This window comes from Microtus oregoni, unplaced genomic scaffold (assembly GCF_018167655.1).
Source record: "Microtus oregoni isolate MIOR12 unplaced genomic scaffold, Mior012 000008F_ref0000371, whole genome shotgun sequence".
In the NCBI taxonomy this organism is placed as follows: Eukaryota; Metazoa; Chordata; class Mammalia; order Rodentia; family Cricetidae; genus Microtus; species Microtus oregoni.
In genome coordinates, this window is record NW_024543067.1 from 55,978,371 (window position 1) to 55,996,538 (window position 18,168).

The window sequence follows — 18,168 nt, forward strand, 5'->3', positions numbered from 1 at the left end:
TCTGGGACCCCAGCTGTCCCTGGTCTGGAGTGTGCTCTGAGATCCAGAACCTAGATTCTGACTCAAGGGCCAAGCCAGTCCCTTTCAGGCTACACAATGGAGAGGCGACAGGGTGCCCTAGACATGTGTTCAGAGGCTCACCTTCATCATGGGTGTCTGAAGAATCACTGAGCTCGGTCGGGATATCCTCATTGTCGTTGAAGTCCAGCGAAGGGGAGGTCACAGGTGCAATGATCTCGATCTTCTCTCCTATGATGTTGTCGATGGCAAGCTCCTTCTCCAGGGACCCATCACCCTCCATTACCTCTTCCTCCAGCGGCAAGCCATCAAACTGCAATGGAGACCAAGAATCATCCACCCACTAGGGTCCCTCTCTGTGAATCAACTCTTCAAGAGGAGACCAGCGAACAACCCAGCCTTTAGAAGTCATCCCAATCACAGCACAGCTGTGCAGGAGCAGGCTGGGGTCAGGTGCTGGGACTGTGCTGAGCAGCACAGGACAGGGAACTCACTGCCCTTGCCATGCCGTTTAGATGGCACACTGGTCTACGAGTGGTACTCCGTACCCTAGGCCCTTTCTGGAGCTATATTCCTACCATGCTGCTACAATGGCAGCCTGCTTGTAGCCAATGCCAGCATGCCTGTAAACGCCACCCTTCTCCTCAGGATCTCAGGAGGCCTCCCAGGAAAGTCTGGGGCAGCATTCTCTCATTGGCACCAGAAGGGAATCAGCTGTATTCTAAATCTAATCTCAGAAAGACGAAACAAAGGTTAGGCATCAATGGCGTTTCTGTTCTAAGGCTGGTTAGCCTGGCCACCAAACGTGGAATAAAAGGTTCCCTTTCCTGAGAGCCCTTTCCCAAGGAAGCCAGTCCCTTCTTGCTGACATATGCCCTAACCCTTCCGCAAAGTTCTGGCTTCTCTGCAACAGTGTTCCTGTGGAGAAAGGCCCTCACAGACATTTATATAGCTTCCATAAACCTCAGCATAGTAGGAAACTAAACTGCAAAGGAACTCAACAAACATTCACGACAGATAAATAAGCAATATGTGTCCCATTGTTCTATATTCACGTGTGACTTTGACTTTGGATCAAGGAAGGGGTGTGGGGACGACCTAAGAAAGGTATCCAAAGAGAGAGGCCGCCTAGAGTAGTGCACCAAGAGGTATACGCTGAGAAGAGCTGGAATACTTTGCAACTTCTCATATGCAAACCTAATCCTATAAACAAGGTATAGAGATTCTAGCTCTCGGCCTTTGGCATAGACCCTAGCACTGAAAGCTAATAAATTCTAGGATGTTCCCTTAGTCACGGTGACCACGTGGAACCCCTTCCTACTTCCCAGCTCCCGGTTAGAAGCTCGTGTGGGGTTTAAACTAGGAGACAATGGCCACTAATCAGGGCAGGGATTTGCCCAGAGTTTATCTCCCATACCGAGACAGGGGCTTCACTGCTTCCCGTAGAGGTCAGCGTGCTGTTGGTGATGGACTTCTTGGGCAGCTGCGGGCTGGCATCAGGCTTGGTCTCTATGCTGCTTTTGGATGAGCTGTCATTCACTTCATTCTCTTCTACAGGGATCTCTTCACAGTAGCTGGAAAAGACACCCCACCCCACTCCGTGAACTCAGGTTAGTTTCCGTGGAGGAGACTACCAGCCAGTCTAAGAATGTAGGCCTGTCCGTCAATCTGAACCTACGGGCTTTCCTGCTTCTTTTCTTTGCATGGGATTTCACGGTAACCAGAAAGCTCTCCCAAAGTCTCATTCTATTCTTATTCCACCTCTCCTTACCCTGAAGCTTCTATCTGAAACCCTTACTAGACACCCTCCTTAGGTGTATGTCTACTCTTTTCTGTTGGATCCCAGCCCAACAGAATCTAACATCTGGGCTCTGAGCACATACTTCCTTTCTCAAACATCAGCTATGAAGACTGGATTCTGAATACGGTATTCCCTCAGTAGTACTGCCCAAATCATAGATCGTAAACAACAAATTTCTCTTTATTGTACATTCCAAGTGAAGCAGAGGCACTTCAAGAGTGCCTTTCTCTGCTCCCCGCTCTTGCTGAGTGCTTCCAAGCCTAATCCTTGAACGTCCTTTTATGTTCAATCACTTGGAGGACTGAGCTAACCAACCTCATGGTTACTCATGAGAGACTCTCAGTTTTATAGCCCTGACCCAAACTTCCCCACGAAGCCCAACAACCATCCTCAGAAGTTTATTTGATCTCTCCTCTTGGCTACCAGGCATCCCCGTTTGCTTAAAACCAACCTTCTAATCTCAAAACTCCTCTGTTAACAATATTCCCCATCTCTGTTTGGAACTACTCCTTTCCACCAAAGAGTTAAACCAGCAAAATTTTAACCAAACCTGAAATTTGTTTCTGAGCCATCAGTGAATCCTTCAAAATACATTAAGGATCTAATTACTGCAGGAGCCACTGCAACCTTCCTGGTCCAAACCACACCACTATGGAGCCTCTAAGTTATCATCTAGCTACCTTTGAACAGGTCCCCGTGTTCTCCACTTGGATATATTTCCAGCACAGAAGCCATACTGGTCCTGTTTAGATGTTAACTCAGAACTTATCAACTGTCTATTATAAACCTGCCCATAACTTTCTGCCTAATACCGAATGCCACGTTGGCCAAAAGGCTACTTACTAGACCCTGCTCCCTTGGCTTTCTGGCTTGTCTCTATCTCTGACCACTTCTGTAGCCCCATAGCCCTGTTACTATTCCCTCTGCCTGAAGAACTGGTTCCCTCCACTGTTTCCTGTAGGGTGACACTCAGACACCATTTTCCAAATGATGGCCTCATTTCCATTCTGATCCCCATATCCTTTGGGACACTCACCCAAGGCCACACTCACCCCATGGTGTTGAAGTCATCGTCTGGAGGCACATAGTCCTCATCGTCACTGGTGAGACCCAGCTCGTTCCCATAGCACTGGTGGACGAAATGCCAGAGCTCCTTGGGGCATAGGGGCTGCAAGAGATAAGAGCATTGATGCTGACCCTCCCTCCCCCAGGTCCTGACATTCTGCACAGAAGCTCTCTTCCTCTTGTAGGGAAAGAAGACAGAGGCCTCTCTTCCTAACTGATAGAGAGGACATCTCTATGACAATGCCATCCACCTCAGACATCCCAGTCAGATGCCAATCTCCTGCCTGAAAATGTAGACTCTTAACAAAATCAAGGATGTGGGCCTCCCTTGCCTGCCCCTTCAATGGAGCTTTGCAGAATGGGATTAAGTGGCCTTCTGAAGATGAGAAGCACCCTACCTCCCGCACCCATGTTAACCTAAAGCCACAGTTATCTCTGAACGCCCACAGGTGCCCTGACTCAGTCTTGCAACACCCCAGAAATTAAAGGTCATTAACCCAGCCTCTCCTGACAACCTGAGTATTTCCTTCTTCATTCTAAAGGGCAATCAATTTGTGTACAAGCCTACGTCTAGTTTCCAGTGTTTGCTTATTGAGGAGGCGTCTATCTGTCCTCTTTTAAAACACTGTCCTGAGAAAAACTTTTCGTAGGATACAATTTCCAGAGAGAAGCAAAGGCGTGTCAAAGAAACGAAGATCATGGGTGGAAACAGCTACTGTGTCATAGAGAGGAAAGAAGGGAAGACAGTGGCAGTGCCAGGTGTGTGGAAAAGACAGTAGGAGCGTAAGAAAAACAGATGCAACCGATGACCGAAAAGAAAGGAAGAAGTGGGGCTGGAGAGATGGCTCAGAGGTTAAGAGCATTGCCTGCTCTTCCAAAGGTCATGAGTTCAATTCCCAGCAACCACATGGTGGCTCACAACCATCTGTAATGGGGTCTCCTGGCCTGCAGGCATACACACAGACAGAATATTGTATACATAATAAATAAATAAACATTTAAAAAAGAAAGAAAGAAAGAAAGAAAGAAAGAAAGAAAGAAAGAAAGAAAGGAAGAAGTGCCGGAAGTCACGGGTGCCTTACTCCTGACAGTGCTGGGGCATTCTCATGAAAAAGGTTGGCTCTGTTCAGGACTCAGGTCAAGATTCCTAGCAGATTTCCAGAGACATGGGCTCCTTAAATGCCTGCCATACCACAATAAAAGCATGCTTCCCAACCGGGGTAATATCCAAGTGAGAAGAACACTCTGGGTGCATGACCTCCCCAAGTTGCAGGACAGAGTCAATCCTCTCTATCTATCTTTCTTTCTTTCTTTCTTTCTTTCTTTCTTTCTTTCTATCCATCTATCTGTTCTTCCGTTAAACCATCCATCCACCCACCCACCCATCCATCATCCATCTCCTTACAAACAGAAGGGCTTTCTGTCTACTTCCCTTTTGGTACTTACCTTTTCAAGGAGAGCATTCTGCCAGAGCCGGAACATCATCATGTATGTCCTATCTCGGGCCCCAAATGAAGTAAAAAAGTGCTAGATTGGAGGAGAAGATGCAGAGAAACATCTGTGAAAACTTCTAACATGGTGGATGGAAACACGGTCCTTTCTTTTATTCAAAATACTCAATCTCAAATGCTACTGACTGTCAGTTATCTAACACCGTCAGCACACTGGGGACCTGAAATCTCCAAGTCCCCGCTATAACCAAGCCCTCCTATATTTTACCCAGACTTCCTTCTGTGTTTTTTATTCCAGTTCTAAACTGTGTTCCCCAAAATATAAATGTCCTCTGCTCACCAACTCTAACTGGCAAGAGGTGAGCTGGGGTACAGCATAAACAGGAGGAGACAAACCTACTGACCCATCAACCTTCAACTAAATCTACATTTGCACATGAAGGCTATCCAACATAGTCTAGAATCACAGGACTCAAAATTGGTATTCTAGCTCAAAGTTGCAAGTTCTAACATGCTACCCTAACCCCTTGCTCAGCCTTCAACCACCCTGCTCACCCAGTGCTTACGGCCTGCCTCTTCAAACCCAGTAGTCTGAAGATTAAGGTGACTTAAGGGTGAGAATATAGAGGTGTGGAGACAGGGAGTAGGATATAGGACAGGGCGCATCAGTCAAAAGACGGGGAGTAGGATATAGGACAGGGTGCATCAGTCAAAAGATGGGGAGTAGGATATAGGACGTGGTGCATCAGTCAAAAGACGGGGAGTAGGATATAGGACGGGGCGCATCAGTCAAAAGACGGGGAGTAGGATATAGGACGGGGTGCATCAGTCAAAAGACGGGGAGTAGGATATAGGACGGGGAGCATCAGTCAAAAGACGGGGAGTAGGATATAGGACGGGGCGCATCAGTCAAAAGGTCATAACTCGACAACACCCACCTTTTCTGAATCAGTACAGACTTGGATGGCATTGGGAATGAGGCGAGCTGTTTTCTCTTTAGTCATGGAGCAGATATCTTTCAAACGGACTGTTAGCTGGCATCCCCATGGTGACAGAGCAGCAAGCAAAAGAGGGCATTAGTACAACAGGCAAAGGGTGTCCATGTGACGCTAGTAGTTGCCAAATCAAATCAAATCCCAGTTCTCATACCTCTGGCCCTGGAAGGGTCCAATTTAGAGACCTTATGCCACAGAGGCCTTGTACTAAGGAACAACTGGATTTTCTCTCTAGCCATGGGTCCCTAGATTCTACAGTCTGATACACAGACAGAGGACCTGCCATTATTGCTACTTACATCTAAGTTACCTTTATCTTATTTTTAAAAGATGAAGAAATAAAGGCAAATTAAAAAAAAAAACACTAAAATCGCAGTTAATGAAGTGCAGAACCCCGAAAGTGTGCAAGTCAGTTCTTCTGAGTCCTTCAACCAATGTCCTTCCCACTTCACTGTGCCCCCCTCTGCCATAACTCATACCAGATAGCTCTCTGCATTTGACAAAGGAAAAATTTTTTTTTTTATATTGTCCTCCATACCCAAGAGAAGGGAAGGAAACTCATGGCAGAAGAGATGCCAGGACTGGGACTCAGAATTGGGTATCCTCCAGTACACAGGTGTGGGTTTATATAAAGGCAAAGCTAGGAGTGGGGATGCACACCTTTGGTTCCAGCACTCAGGAGGCAGAGGCAGACAGGTTTCTGAGTTCAAAGCCAAGCAAGGATACACAGAGAAACCCTGTCTGGGGAGTTGGGGGGTACACTATAAAGGCTTGGAAAGAACACAAAGCCAGTAAATAAAGAAAATGAAAGCAGCCTTCTCAGTCACAGCCAAGACAATGCCCAAAGGGACAAGTCTGGGTCTTTTTTTTTTTTTTTTTTCTTTTTGCACCTCTGGGAACCAAGCAGAGAGAAGCCTGTGCATGCTGGGTAAGCTCTATGTGTACTGTGACTGGGAAACAATGCCTGCATTGCCCACCGTCCCCCACCTTCCCAGGTATCAGGTCTTTACCAAAGTTTCCCAGCGGAAGATGTTGCTGTAGAAGCAGACCCAGTTTTCTGAGAGGTAGAGGCGGCCCTGAAGAAGAATGTCTCTTTGGAGTGCACAAGAGTAATCTGTGTACGAAGCAGGAGACGGGAGCTCAGAAGCGGGGGACACTGCCAGCAAACCAGTGTACAGTGAGCGGGCCACCCATCCCTCCAGCACCGGGGGAGCCCAGCCGTCTGCTGCTGACCAGGTGAGCAAGTCATTGCCTGGTGGCCGGATAATGCGTGAGCCAACGATGGGCCGAATTTAAAACCATTTTAAAAAGTCCAGTGGTGTTCAGTAAGTTCCATCCCCCTTACTACCATGGCAGCAACTGGTTGTATGGAGCCGCCACTTGCAGAGGTTCAGTATGCCTCTGAATCCCCCCTGGGTGGGCTCTCAAGGATGCATGCCACAGGCATGGTGCTTGATCCTAAGACATGGGACTTAAGATGTCGCCTGGTGCCAGCGCGACCTTCCTGCTTGTGTTGGCTCTCAGGCTCTGGTCAGAGGCAGCCCGAGTACTCTCTCTCTCTGGAACTCCCAGACTTCCTGGTTGGCCCCCTCCCAGGATACTAGCTCACCAACAATGAGGCGCTCCGTGTCTGGAAGTTGCTTAAAGAGCTTTCTGAAGTCTTCATTTCTCTGCTTGTAAGTGGGGCTTAATACCTGCGTAACAACAGCCAAGGTTAGCATGATGCGTCCACACGCTGCAGGATTAGAGATGGGTGATGGGGTGGAGAAGGGGGATGCTTGTGTGGTAGGTAGAAAGGCAGAGAGAGGAAGCTCTCTTCCCATAGTCCCTCAGAGGCCAGGTTAAGACAGGAGCCTTGGCACGGAGAAATAGCATAGAGAGCCTGGTCCTGAAAATCCCTTCACACAGCATTGGTCAGTGAAAAAATATGGGGTCCACGTGTATCCCAAGAAGGGTAAGCAAGAAAGGAAACCTTCGAGTGTCTTCCCAGGACCTAACACGCCAATTATCACTGCCCTGCTTCCTGCCAGTTCTACCTTGGCAGTGGAAAGGACCCAAGGGCTATGCTAGCTCTTAGCAGGACTTTGAAGAGGGTTGGACACTGTGGACCTCTTGAAGTTTGTTGTGACTAACACAGTGAGCTAAAGACGGGGTTTTTCTTCAAATCATAGAACATGGCACTAAAAAACTTTTTAAAAAGCCAGTAATAGAAAGAAAAAAAAAAGGGAAGCACGAGCTGTAAAAAAGAGCATCTGGCACACAGGCAGGGCACTTTCCTCCCTATCTCACCAAACAACCTGCCAAGCCAATGTACAATGAGAAACTGAGGCAAGACAAAAGCCTCATGCCCAAGGGTACCCAATGCTATACAGTGCCAGACCCAAGACTCAGAAGTCCATCCTCCATAAGCCATAGAAGCCAGGGGAGGACCAGGCACTTGCCCAGTATAGAGACTCAGATCCTAAAACCTGCTATGCATCTTGGGCCTGCTCATTGCCATAGACTAACTTAACAGATCTTCCTTGGAAATCCCACCAGCTAGTAGTTAGGAATTCTGTCCTTTCGATGCGTACAGTCTTAAGAGCTTTAAAATAAAATAAATGGTAATAGAAAAGATGGGTGCCCGTAGATGAAGGCCACTCAAGGGTGATGCAAAGATTACAACCTAGGGTGAGTCACACATGAGGACAGAGGCACATCTGCATTCCACCGGGCCATGTGCTGACCTACTTAACGCACACTAGGCTGCTGACCCTCTGCCAGAGACGCATGCCTGAGGGACAGATTGTCCTGCTGGCAGTGACATGTGCTTCCTGGCCTCTCACCCTCTCACCCACTTCTCGGGGAATCCACAGGCACACTACTGCTAGGGGCCGGACCCTTCAACTCTTCATGCTTCAACTTTCTATGAAGCTAAGTGACCCGCATGGAAACAGTCTGGGAGTGATTGCATCTGAACCCAGCGCTGCCCGCATCCGCCATAGCCTGACCCTCGGACTAGAGGAAGAGGAACGTGGAGGGAGTTAGAGAGAGAGAAAAATGTGTGCATTCAGTTTGGGCCAATGTTCCAAGAGAGAGAAACCAGAGAAGAGTGTGGAAGAGGAATTTCTCATTAATCTGTCTGTAATTTGAATTTCAAGCTTTTGTTCTTGACGGACTTACACGTGTATTATGAGAGGCCCAGTTATCTTCCCCAAAGTATACCACACTATCATCATATAATGTCAATCTTCCATCAGGTTTCCAGGCACTAGAGGAAGTCATCTAGAAGCTTATCTATTTCACGAATCCTACAGCTAGGAAAGACGTCAGGCCGGGTGCGGGTGATGATGGTAGCACGGGCCTTTAATCCTGGTACTCAAGAGTCAGGGAGGGAGATCTCTGAGTGCAAGGCCAGTCTGGTCCAAGTGAGTTCCAGAACAGTCAAGGCTACACAGAGGAAATCCTGTCTCAAAAACCAATCAAACAAACAAGCAAGCAAGGAAAAAAAAAAAAAAAAAAAAAAAAAAAAAAAAAAAAACCCTCAAACAAAGACCTCAGATATAGCAGTCCTTCAAGAATCACTAGGTACTATGCAAAGATCCTGCCTTTTAGAACAGAATCCGCACACAGGAAACCCTTGCTTAACAGGCTGACCGCTCATATAGTCCTCACAGTCCCCCTTCTAGACAGCCTCACGACGAGCACACAGCCACCACATACATCACCACATCACCGCACCTCACCAAAGGGTAAATTTCATCACCCCACTTCATACTTATGGGAAATGAGACAGAGGCAAAGCAGCTTGCTGAGGAATGTAAAGACCCAGCAGGAATGGAACGGGAGTCTTATCCAACAGCTAAAAAGAAAACCACGGGGTTTGCCGCAACAGCACACTCATGGGAGGAGAGACTTGCCCGCTTTGGGGTTCCCTCTAGCTTTTCTCACCCCTGGGAGAGTCTTTAAAAAGTTCCTACAAGGAGATCCCCAATCCACTTCAGGGGAAACTGGGTATCAGGCATCCAGTAACCTGATGCCGAGAGCCCTCCTAGTTCCAATATTTCATTCATAGTGTCCTCTTCCCTGGAATTCTATCATAGCCAGTGAGAGAATTCCAGAACCCACAGAGATAGAGGCACAGAAATCTATGTACAATCTCCCAAAAGCAAGCAGGAAAGGACATCGATCGTTCGTGCTGATAGCAGTGGGAAGGAACAAGGAAGATCTCCTTCCTCCACATCTGTACCGAGCTGTCTTTATTCTGTCTGTTGGTGTAGATGGTAGGCCAGCCTCTCTGGACTAAAGTACAAAGACACATTGGATGGGAACACTTGGCTTTCAATCCCATGTCCCTTTGATGCTGGGGAACCTAGCCCCCTACACACACTCTCTATGTACTCGTAAAACATTCTCTTTCAAAGGTGAAGCAGGGCTCACCTCTATAAAATGGCCAAAGAATGCTGGCTCAAGGGTTGTCAAGTCTGAGACTCTCAGCAGGGCCAAGTGTGGCATGAAAGAGTGCACAGAACAGTCACAGGGACACGGGGAATTCGGGTGACACACTCACGGCCGGGATTTTCTCAGATCCATGCCAGCAGTAGCATTCTGCACCAACAGGTGTGTCGGCGAGTCTCTTCAAGTACCACAGCAGAGACCGACTATCCCGTTCCCGCAGGAGGCTCCAGAGGACCCCAGACTCTGTCAGAGATTCCATCACCCCCAACAAATGGCCCAGGCAAGGGTCCCCAGGTCCTTGTGCTGATCCTCAGGTTCCCTCAGAATGAAAGCAGTGAGTCTAGCCTGGACTGAACCCAGGTAATCTCGGGCTTCCGCACAGAGGGTCTAGACAATCCTCTCTTAGAGCCCGTGCTCCCCGTGCAAACTCTCACAGATGAGAGGCTATAAGAAGCATGGGTCTCAGAGCGGGCTGGCTGGCCAGTGTCCCACAGCTGGACTCCGCTTTATCCTTCCCATCTTCAGTCCGGGGGCAGTCCAGACGGGGTGTGGTCAGGCGATACTCCCCGGTCAGTGCAACCACTCAGGAGTCCAGGCGAGGCGCGAAGACATAGACACAGCAGGTACGCAACACGGGCCGAGAGTTGCGGAAGGGCAGCCCCACGTGAACAGACAAACTCCGCAGAGCAGGGTGACCCACAGCTCGGTCCAGAGGTCTATTTCCACTAGCTACTCACACTCAGGGTGACTCACAAGTGACTCTTCGGGAGCTCCAGGGAGGCTCGTGGTGGCACAGATCCTTAGTCCAGATATGCCCCACAGACTGGCCTGCTCAGTCAATGTGTCTATCCCCCATCAGACCAGGACTGCCGTGACTCACAGCTCTCACCCAGGCAGACCCGGCCACCACTTAGCTGCAGCACAGGGCCTGCGCTCATCCCCACCCCTGCACACACCCCTTTGGCCTCCAGAAGGCACTCCTTTCAGCTGGCCAGCAAATGACTTCTTTGTTAAGAGTCACTGGGGCCTGAGGGAGGGAGGCAGGGCTGGTGGGCGGGCAAGGCCAGAGCCCCGCACATGCTTCAAGTTACAGGATCTGGGTGATGGGCCTGGCCAATGTCCTACAGTAACCCCGGGCCTAGCCTGGCCTCAACCAGCAGATGTTTCCTGCAATGGAAAGTTGCTGGCCAGGGCTCTCAGTGGAGGAAGAGGAGGGGAGGCGCACAGGGCATCAGAGCTCTGGGGACATCTGAAATTTGAGACTGAATAGAGCAGGGGTTTCTTAAGAGACAGGTCTCCTCTAAGGAACCCGTTTATTCGGCAACTTCTCTGATGCAACAGCAGCCAACATGGGACTCTCCAAATGTGCTGGTCACAGAGAAGTCGGGCAGATAGTCTGGAGAAGAGGAGGTCAGCCTGAGGTGCTCTCCCGAGGACTAGGCCCCATGGAGGCATAGGATCAAAGCCAAGCAGAGTCACAGGCAAGCTGCTCAGACCTTGAGGGCAAACTGTAAGAGCAGACCTTCTGAACCCTGGTGAGAAGGTGGGAGACAAGTCAAAGAAAGAGATGGCAGTCAGGCCGTGGGGACACAAAGGGTGCTATGCCAGTGGGTCTCAACCTGTGGGCCACGCCCCCTTTGGGGATCGAATGACCCTTTCACAGGGGCTGTGGACGATGGGATATTTACATGACGGCTCAGGACAGCAAGCACCACAACTACATTTATAAAGAAGCAAAGAAAATAACTTTACACTTGGGGGTCACCTCAGCATGAGGAGCTGCATTAAAGAGTTACAGCATTAGGAAGGTTGAGAATCACTGAGTGCGGCAGAGAGGTAGAGAGGGGGAATAGACAGTGTGGGGACTGGGAGGGTGTGGACTCCCACAAGATCCTCAAAATAGTCAAGGCAGCTCTGTTCCACCCAGCTAGCCTACCCTATCAGAAAGGTCTTGGACTGCTGCATCATGGGTAATGTTCCTTCTTCTTATAAACCTAGTAATTTCCTATGCTGAAACTTTAGTATGTTTAAAAATTACGCCAGTGATGCCAAAGAACACAGATTCTTGGGTCTCAGACCCGAAGAGTCCAGCTAAGAGGAACATGACAGCCACTGTTAAGGAAAAGAAAGGGGAAAGAATCCTTGCCCGAGGCATCTTCTAACTCGCTCCCCTTTCCATCTTGAAGGACACCTGCCTTCATCCAACCTAAGGTAAACCCCACTTCATTAGAAACCATCTGCCCTAGGAATGAGACACCCTTCAGTTCAATCTTCCCTAGTACTTAGTATTTCATATATTGTGTAAAAAATATCTATGACATGAATGCATTCCCTATCGCTTTATTGGCATCTTATCTCACACACACACACACACACACACACACACACACACACACACACACATCTCTAGATCATAAGCGTGACTTCTTGAAGCATAGTCCCTGCCCTGACTCCATCCTAAGATCAAGTTCTCTCTGCCCTATGTGTCAGCGGTCCTCAGATTTTGTGAAGGGTGAATGCAGCAATTCTGTTTTCCAGGGTGGTCGCAACACTTCCCTTCAGATCCATGCCACACCCAAGACACAGGCAGTACAGACCATTCCGGAAGGCTGTGGGAACTTAACAGAAAGTCCCTGGAAACTCTGGTACCTAGGCCACAAACACGGGACAGCCAAGATGGTGACTATTTGGACAAGACAGAGACAGCACCCAGAGACATATTGCTGTAGACTGAGGTGACTCTCAGTCTGCCTCAGCCCTGGTCTCCACCCCCTCACCACGGGCTTGGCAGGACAGGGCCAGAACTCTAGGAGCGGGAATTGGCTCCTAGCTAAACATTAACTCTACGGCAAACACTGGGTGCTGGGACCAACTGGTACCCTTTCTCGGCCCAGACTCAGCAGGAAGCAGGGGGTGAGAGAGCCCAAGTTTAAAAAAATAGATTTTGGTTCAGCATTAACCTCACCTAGGAAGAAACCAGTGAAGAGCCACAAAGGAAATCCTGGTGCTTCAGACAAATCCGGTAGGCAGAAGCCAGATGCAGGTGGGACAAGGAGGTGACTAAACACCGGGTGGGCCCAGGTGCAATGGAGAAGGGTGGAGAAAGGGAAGGATGGGGGGTGTGCCTCATCTGGAGAGGCCATACCACCACCGGGGAGTGAAGGATGGGGTTAACTATCATGAGGGAAGCAGCCAGGAAGATTCTTCAAAGTTATGGGTAAAAATCCTAGGTGGGAGACAGATGGACGAAGAGGAAGGACAGTCCTTGAAGGAAATACTAGGCACCGGGCATGTCATCTCTGCCACCGCCAATACCTTCATCCACTCCTACAAAGCTTGTCCTATGGTTCTCGAACCGACGCCAGCGAGACTTGCTGTGTCATTCCCAGGATTGGCACCAGTCCCCCTTCCCTTCCTTAAAGCCAGCTTCCCTAACAGAGGACAGTGTTAGACAATGTGGGTGCTGTCTCTAGCAACTGCCCTATTCTAGGCTTTGTCCCTAAGTTGCTATGGAAACACTAACCCCCAAGGAATGAGGCATAAGGCAGGAGGGTTTATCTGCCCACCTGGAGCTCAGCAAGACCCATGCCTACTGGGACTAGAAAGGACTGTATTTAATAGGCGTATGTCATCCCTCGGGCTTCAATCTGACCAGCCTTATTTCTGATCACAGTTTCAAAGCCCTGCCACCTGACCCCTTAAGCTCCTGACCACCAGGACTGCACCCTTGGACTCCCGGGCTGGAAGACTTGCTGACTAAAACGAGCTGGTCAGTCGTAGTGGGAAAGGGCAAGACGAGCAGGGCAGCGGCAACAGACAGTCTTCATACACCACCCTGACCCTGACATTCTGCCCTCCCCAGACTTCTCCCCATGTCACTGGGGTCTAGCCACTTCCCTTCTTATGATTCACCCTTCAGGTCAGGTCTGTTATTTTGTTGACAGCTTCCCTTTGGCTAGCCCTGGGACAATGAGTTAATGGCTTTTCTCTTCTACAGACTGGGAGTGGTGATGGTAGAATGGCTTCCTCTTAAATTACACCCAGGCCCCTTGAACAGGTCTCAGGGGGACTCCTATAGTAGTCAACACTCTGTAGAGCCCTGACTCTAGCCTGCCCCCAGGGTAAGAGACTATAAAGCTTACATCTAAAGGACTCCTAGTGCCAGGGATACAACTTGAGGTAAGGCAGTTGGTGAGCTGACTCTAGCTCCGAGAAAGAGAAAAAGCACCATCTACAGCCACAGGAACAGGACACCAGGATCCTCTCTGAAGGTCAGACTCCACCAGCCCGCTAGCAGGGAGCAACAAAGGTGAAAGGTAGGTCTAATGCAAAGCGGCTCATAACAAAAAGGGTTGACTGAGAGCCTCCCAGAGACTATGGGGGGGGGGGGGGCAATGCTGAAGGACGGGTCAACTGATGTTCCCCTGGTGGTGCATCTGAGCACAGTATATGAGAGAAGGTGGTACTTAGCCAGCCAGGGCCCAGCGAGTACTACAAAACCCTACCCAACGCGGGGCTCTCGGAACGCAGGTTGCAGAGTCTCGTTCTAGCCAAAGCAACCGTGCCAATGTCCAGGGTAAATGTCTTCACGGGGTCAGAGAGAACCCAAGGGAAACTTCTGCAGTGTCAAGCAGACAGGCTAACCACACTATTAAGTGGCTCTGGAAAACAGAATCGGGGCATCTGTCTTGTCAGTAAGGGTAAGAGGATCTCATCCAACTAGCCTGTCTGGGTTCCATATCCAACCTGCCTCTCTGCTACTGCAGGCACTGAGCAACCTCTTTAGGAGCTACTCTTGTACAGGAAATATGGGAAGAAGGGAAAGCAGAGGTCACAGACTGTGCGATTCCCATGCACACCTCTTAGTACCCGCAGCTAGGGCAATGGAAACCCTGTTTCTGGGGTCCTGATGGTCACCTGCCATTTCTGTTTCCTCCTCCACTTTCAATCCCTTCTGCTTTCTGTGCCCAGCAGGCAGCAGCCCAGAGAAGGCAGGAAGGAATGTATGTGTTGGTGATCTCCTGGAAGACTTACCAAGGTTCCCACAACCTGTCTTTACACTGAGTGCTCGGATGTCACAGCTTCAGAATCAGGCTGAGGGAGGACGGGGAGATAGAAGAAGTGGAGGGGTAGGGTGACTTAAAACATGTAGCCGTCGGGAAGAAACAGAAAGGCAGCCAGGTGACTGGAGAGCAGAGACCAGAGAAGAGCATGAAGAGGGGAGAAAAGAATGGTGGGTGTTGGGGAGAGCCATAAAAGGAACGGGAAAGGAAGGCAAGCAGCAGCAGCTGCACTGAAAGCCACGCGAGGAGAAAGGGAGCAATCGGAGCAAAAGTTGCAACCAAGATGGGATTTGCATGTCCAAATCCGGATGCTTTAATTGCCCAATAGCACTGTGGTCATGTGTTTTCTGTATCCCTTAGGTGACACTAATTTATGCAATGCCTCTCAAAAGGAGATTATTAGGGAGGAGGCTGGGGTATTTGCGACAGCTGGTCCATGACAGCTCCCACACAGAGAGAGCTCCTCCCACCAAGATAGGAGCTGCCATCAGTCTGAGGAGGCCAGAGGCCAGAAGACCCTTGGTGAGTCAGGGAGAAGGAACAGGCGGGGGAGTGGGGGGAGGCAGAGTTCAGCTTTTCTTCCACCCGCTGTCATCTCCATCCTCAACTTCCCCACATCAACACGGGCCATTTGGGGTGCTCAGTGGGGCTGTGGTTGGTGGGGCAATAAAAAGCTGGTGGGATAGGCAGACCCAGGGCAGCTTGTGGGATGCCAGAGTGCTAGCTGACACGTGGCTAACTTTAGGGAACTACTTAACTTACTACCATGCTGTACATGAACACACGCATGGCCCAGAGGGATGATTTCGTCCCACAGCCCCATACTGAACACATGATTCTCCTCAAGCCCTTCCTCTGCTCCCTCCCACCCTGTCATCCCACCATCACGATAGCTTTTCCAAGCCTCAGCTCCCACTGGAGCAGAAGTGGGTACAGAAGGAGGTGAGCTGGGGTGCAGGAGGTTAGTGGATGCCAACTTTGGCCTCCTGGCTCCCTGACCCCGGAATTCTTTCTGGCCTTGAAACAGTCACTCTCCCACGGCTGCGCTGAAAGCAACGAGGCGGGTCATTTCTTTGCCTCCCCAAATCAAACCCTCCTCCCCAAGACTTATCTATCCTGCTATAGATGGGAACTACTCTATCTATTTTGGGGTGAGAAAAGGTTGACAAGGGCAAAAACTCAGAGAACTTGACAATGTTACCTCCATCTGCCCACCTCTGCCCCGCCCCCCATTTTACTATAACCCAACAAGAAGAGAAACAGAAATACTTACATTGTACCAACTCTGGCTTTTCTGAAAAGAAAATAAAAAGAAGAATGAAATTAGTTAGGGAAGAGATACTGGGAACAGCCAGAGTCTTCCTTCCCCCTGGGGTAAAGGTAACACAGACAGCAGTGGGGGGGCCAAGGAGAAGGAATCCAAATGCAGCCCAATGCTTCCCGCGTCGATGCTCAGGAGGGTCCTCCTTTCGCAAGACAGATCCAGAAAGGAGGCCCAGGGAGCAGTCCATGCTGGAAGCCCCACCACAGCTGGGGCAGTTGGAGATGCAGGCAGTGGCAGCACTAGCTAGCGCTCGACCAGAAGGGAGTCAGAGCCCCATCCATCGCCAGGTTCTGCTGATGGGGGTGCGGGATGTGTGGTAGGCATCCAAAGCCTCGTTCCTGAGTGGGTTTTGACTAGAAGCAAAGTATAGATGGAGCCCAGCCTTCTGCTCCGGGTCATCCCTGGCAAAGGCAGGGTGGGGTATCTCGGTGATGACGGAAGAGGCAGCATAAAGTCACACAGTGCTCCTAGCTGGCAGGTGAGTACATTCTTCCTATCCCAACAACTGGCTGACCTCCTCACAGCTAACAGCAGAGGGATGGGCTGGGGTTCGGCAGGGGAGAGAGAAGAATCGTGTTGTCTCGAAAGGCTTCTCCCAACCCATGCTGTGACAACTCGGTGTTCACAAAGCCTCATTTTGTCCCAGCCCTAGAGTCGAGGAATTCTCGCTCTGACCTCCCCAGGGGATCTGCAACTTAACAATGAAAGAAGGGGAATGGCTGGAGCCTGCTGTGCCTGTTTCCAGCCTCTGCTTGTGAACATTCTGTGTGGATGTAAGAAACCTCACCAACAGGTCAAAGCCTCGAGGTGAGACCAGAGGATGGAGCCTGTGCACAGTCAGCAGCCTGGAGTGTTTTTTAGCATAAATCCAGAACTGGGCAGTCACTGTGTCAGCTGGTATGCTGTGTAGTGTGTGTGTGTGTGTGTGTGTGTGTGTGTGTGTGAGAGAGAGAGAGAGAGAGAGAGAGAGAGAGAGAGAGAGAGAGAGATTGACAGGACAGGATAGAGGTGACTGTGTGAACCAGGTTGGGAAGGGCTGTGACCACAACAATGACCAGATGATCATGTGATCTTCCCTCACCAAGTTCTTCCTTTTGACCCTAAGTCTGGCAGACACCTTGACCCTGTACTTTGGTGGTAGGAGGCAGGCAGTAGAAGTGGCCCAGGCATGAATATGCTTCCCCCTCACACAGCTTTCACTGGCCAGTCTGCCAGGGCAGCAGGGCAGACACTCAGTCCCCCTCTGCTAGGGGCTCTCTGTGGGGTCATTCCTCAAAAGGCTGTCACTGTGGTCTAACCTAGAAGGCACAATCTTTTACCATAGAGCCACCCCCTCCTCCAATCCAGAAGCTGAAGGGCGAACCCACACATCCAAGACTGTTTCATCACAGAGTAGGAATTGCTACCTTGTAGGAAGGAATTCCGGACTTGGCCTCCCTATCATTCAACCAAGGCTCTACATGCCTGGAGGAGGGTGGATGGAGCAAAAAAGTTGTATCTAACAGGGCCTGCGCTTCTATAGACTTTTTGAATGTTCACAATGACAACTGACTCTAAGACCACAAGAAATGATGGAGGGTGTAGATGTTGGTTAAAAGCCCCTCATAATGACAGCGAGTACACTCTTGCAGCAATCACCCAAACTATACAGGTATCCTGTGATGCGCTAGCCCCGACCCAAGCTTGTCACCTGCTTCACAGATGAGGAACATCTCTCAGCTGCACCTAACCACTTCATCCCTTGTCACTTTTGTATACAACCCAAAGAGGAAAGGGGGTGGTGGGACCAGAACCCTCTGTGGTCCTCAAACATGGAGCCTGCCCTCCGGCCCATGCAGACAGAAGTGGCTCTCTTCCTACGCATTATCAAGATGTCGGTTCCTTAAGAAACTGCTTGAAACAGTTTCAAGGTCCCAAGAGCTCCAGTTAGAAACATTAGCCCCATCTCTACCTAGCTCTGTGATACCTTTATGTCTAATATTTGTTATAAAGTGAGAGCAAGGAAGGATGTCTA

General features: G+C 49.9%; 1 protein-coding gene and 1 long non-coding RNA gene across 16 annotated transcripts in view; one reads left to right on the forward strand and one right to left on the reverse strand.

Annotated features, from left to right (window-relative positions):
• The window catches only part of Gramd1b (GRAM domain containing 1B), a 239,499-nt gene that overhangs the window by 14,479 nt on the left and 206,852 nt on the right, over positions 1 to 18,168 (reverse strand). For 12 of the 15 annotated variants that reach the window (XR_005974729.1, XM_041656945.1, XM_041656944.1 and 9 more), the window contains 8 exons: positions 16,104 to 16,124; positions 6,940 to 7,024; positions 6,341 to 6,444; positions 5,274 to 5,369; positions 4,331 to 4,411; positions 2,872 to 2,987; positions 1,436 to 1,592; positions 142 to 331 (listed from right to left, as the gene is read on the reverse strand). Coding sequence is in view for 14 of the 15 variants with exons in the window: in XM_041656945.1 (XP_041512879.1) it covers positions 142 to 331; positions 1,436 to 1,592; positions 2,872 to 2,987; positions 4,331 to 4,411; positions 5,274 to 5,369; positions 6,341 to 6,444; positions 6,940 to 7,024; positions 16,104 to 16,124 (850 nt within the window). In the remaining variant the exon portion in view is untranslated. The other 3 variants (XM_041656951.1, XM_041656952.1, XM_041656955.1) reach the window with 3 other exon arrangements.
• On the forward strand, positions 13,663 to 16,970 carry LOC121451466. The gene is made up of 3 exons (XR_005974730.1): positions 13,663 to 14,083; positions 15,191 to 15,352; positions 16,801 to 16,970. It is a non-coding gene; the product is annotated as an uncharacterized LOC121451466 (long non-coding RNA).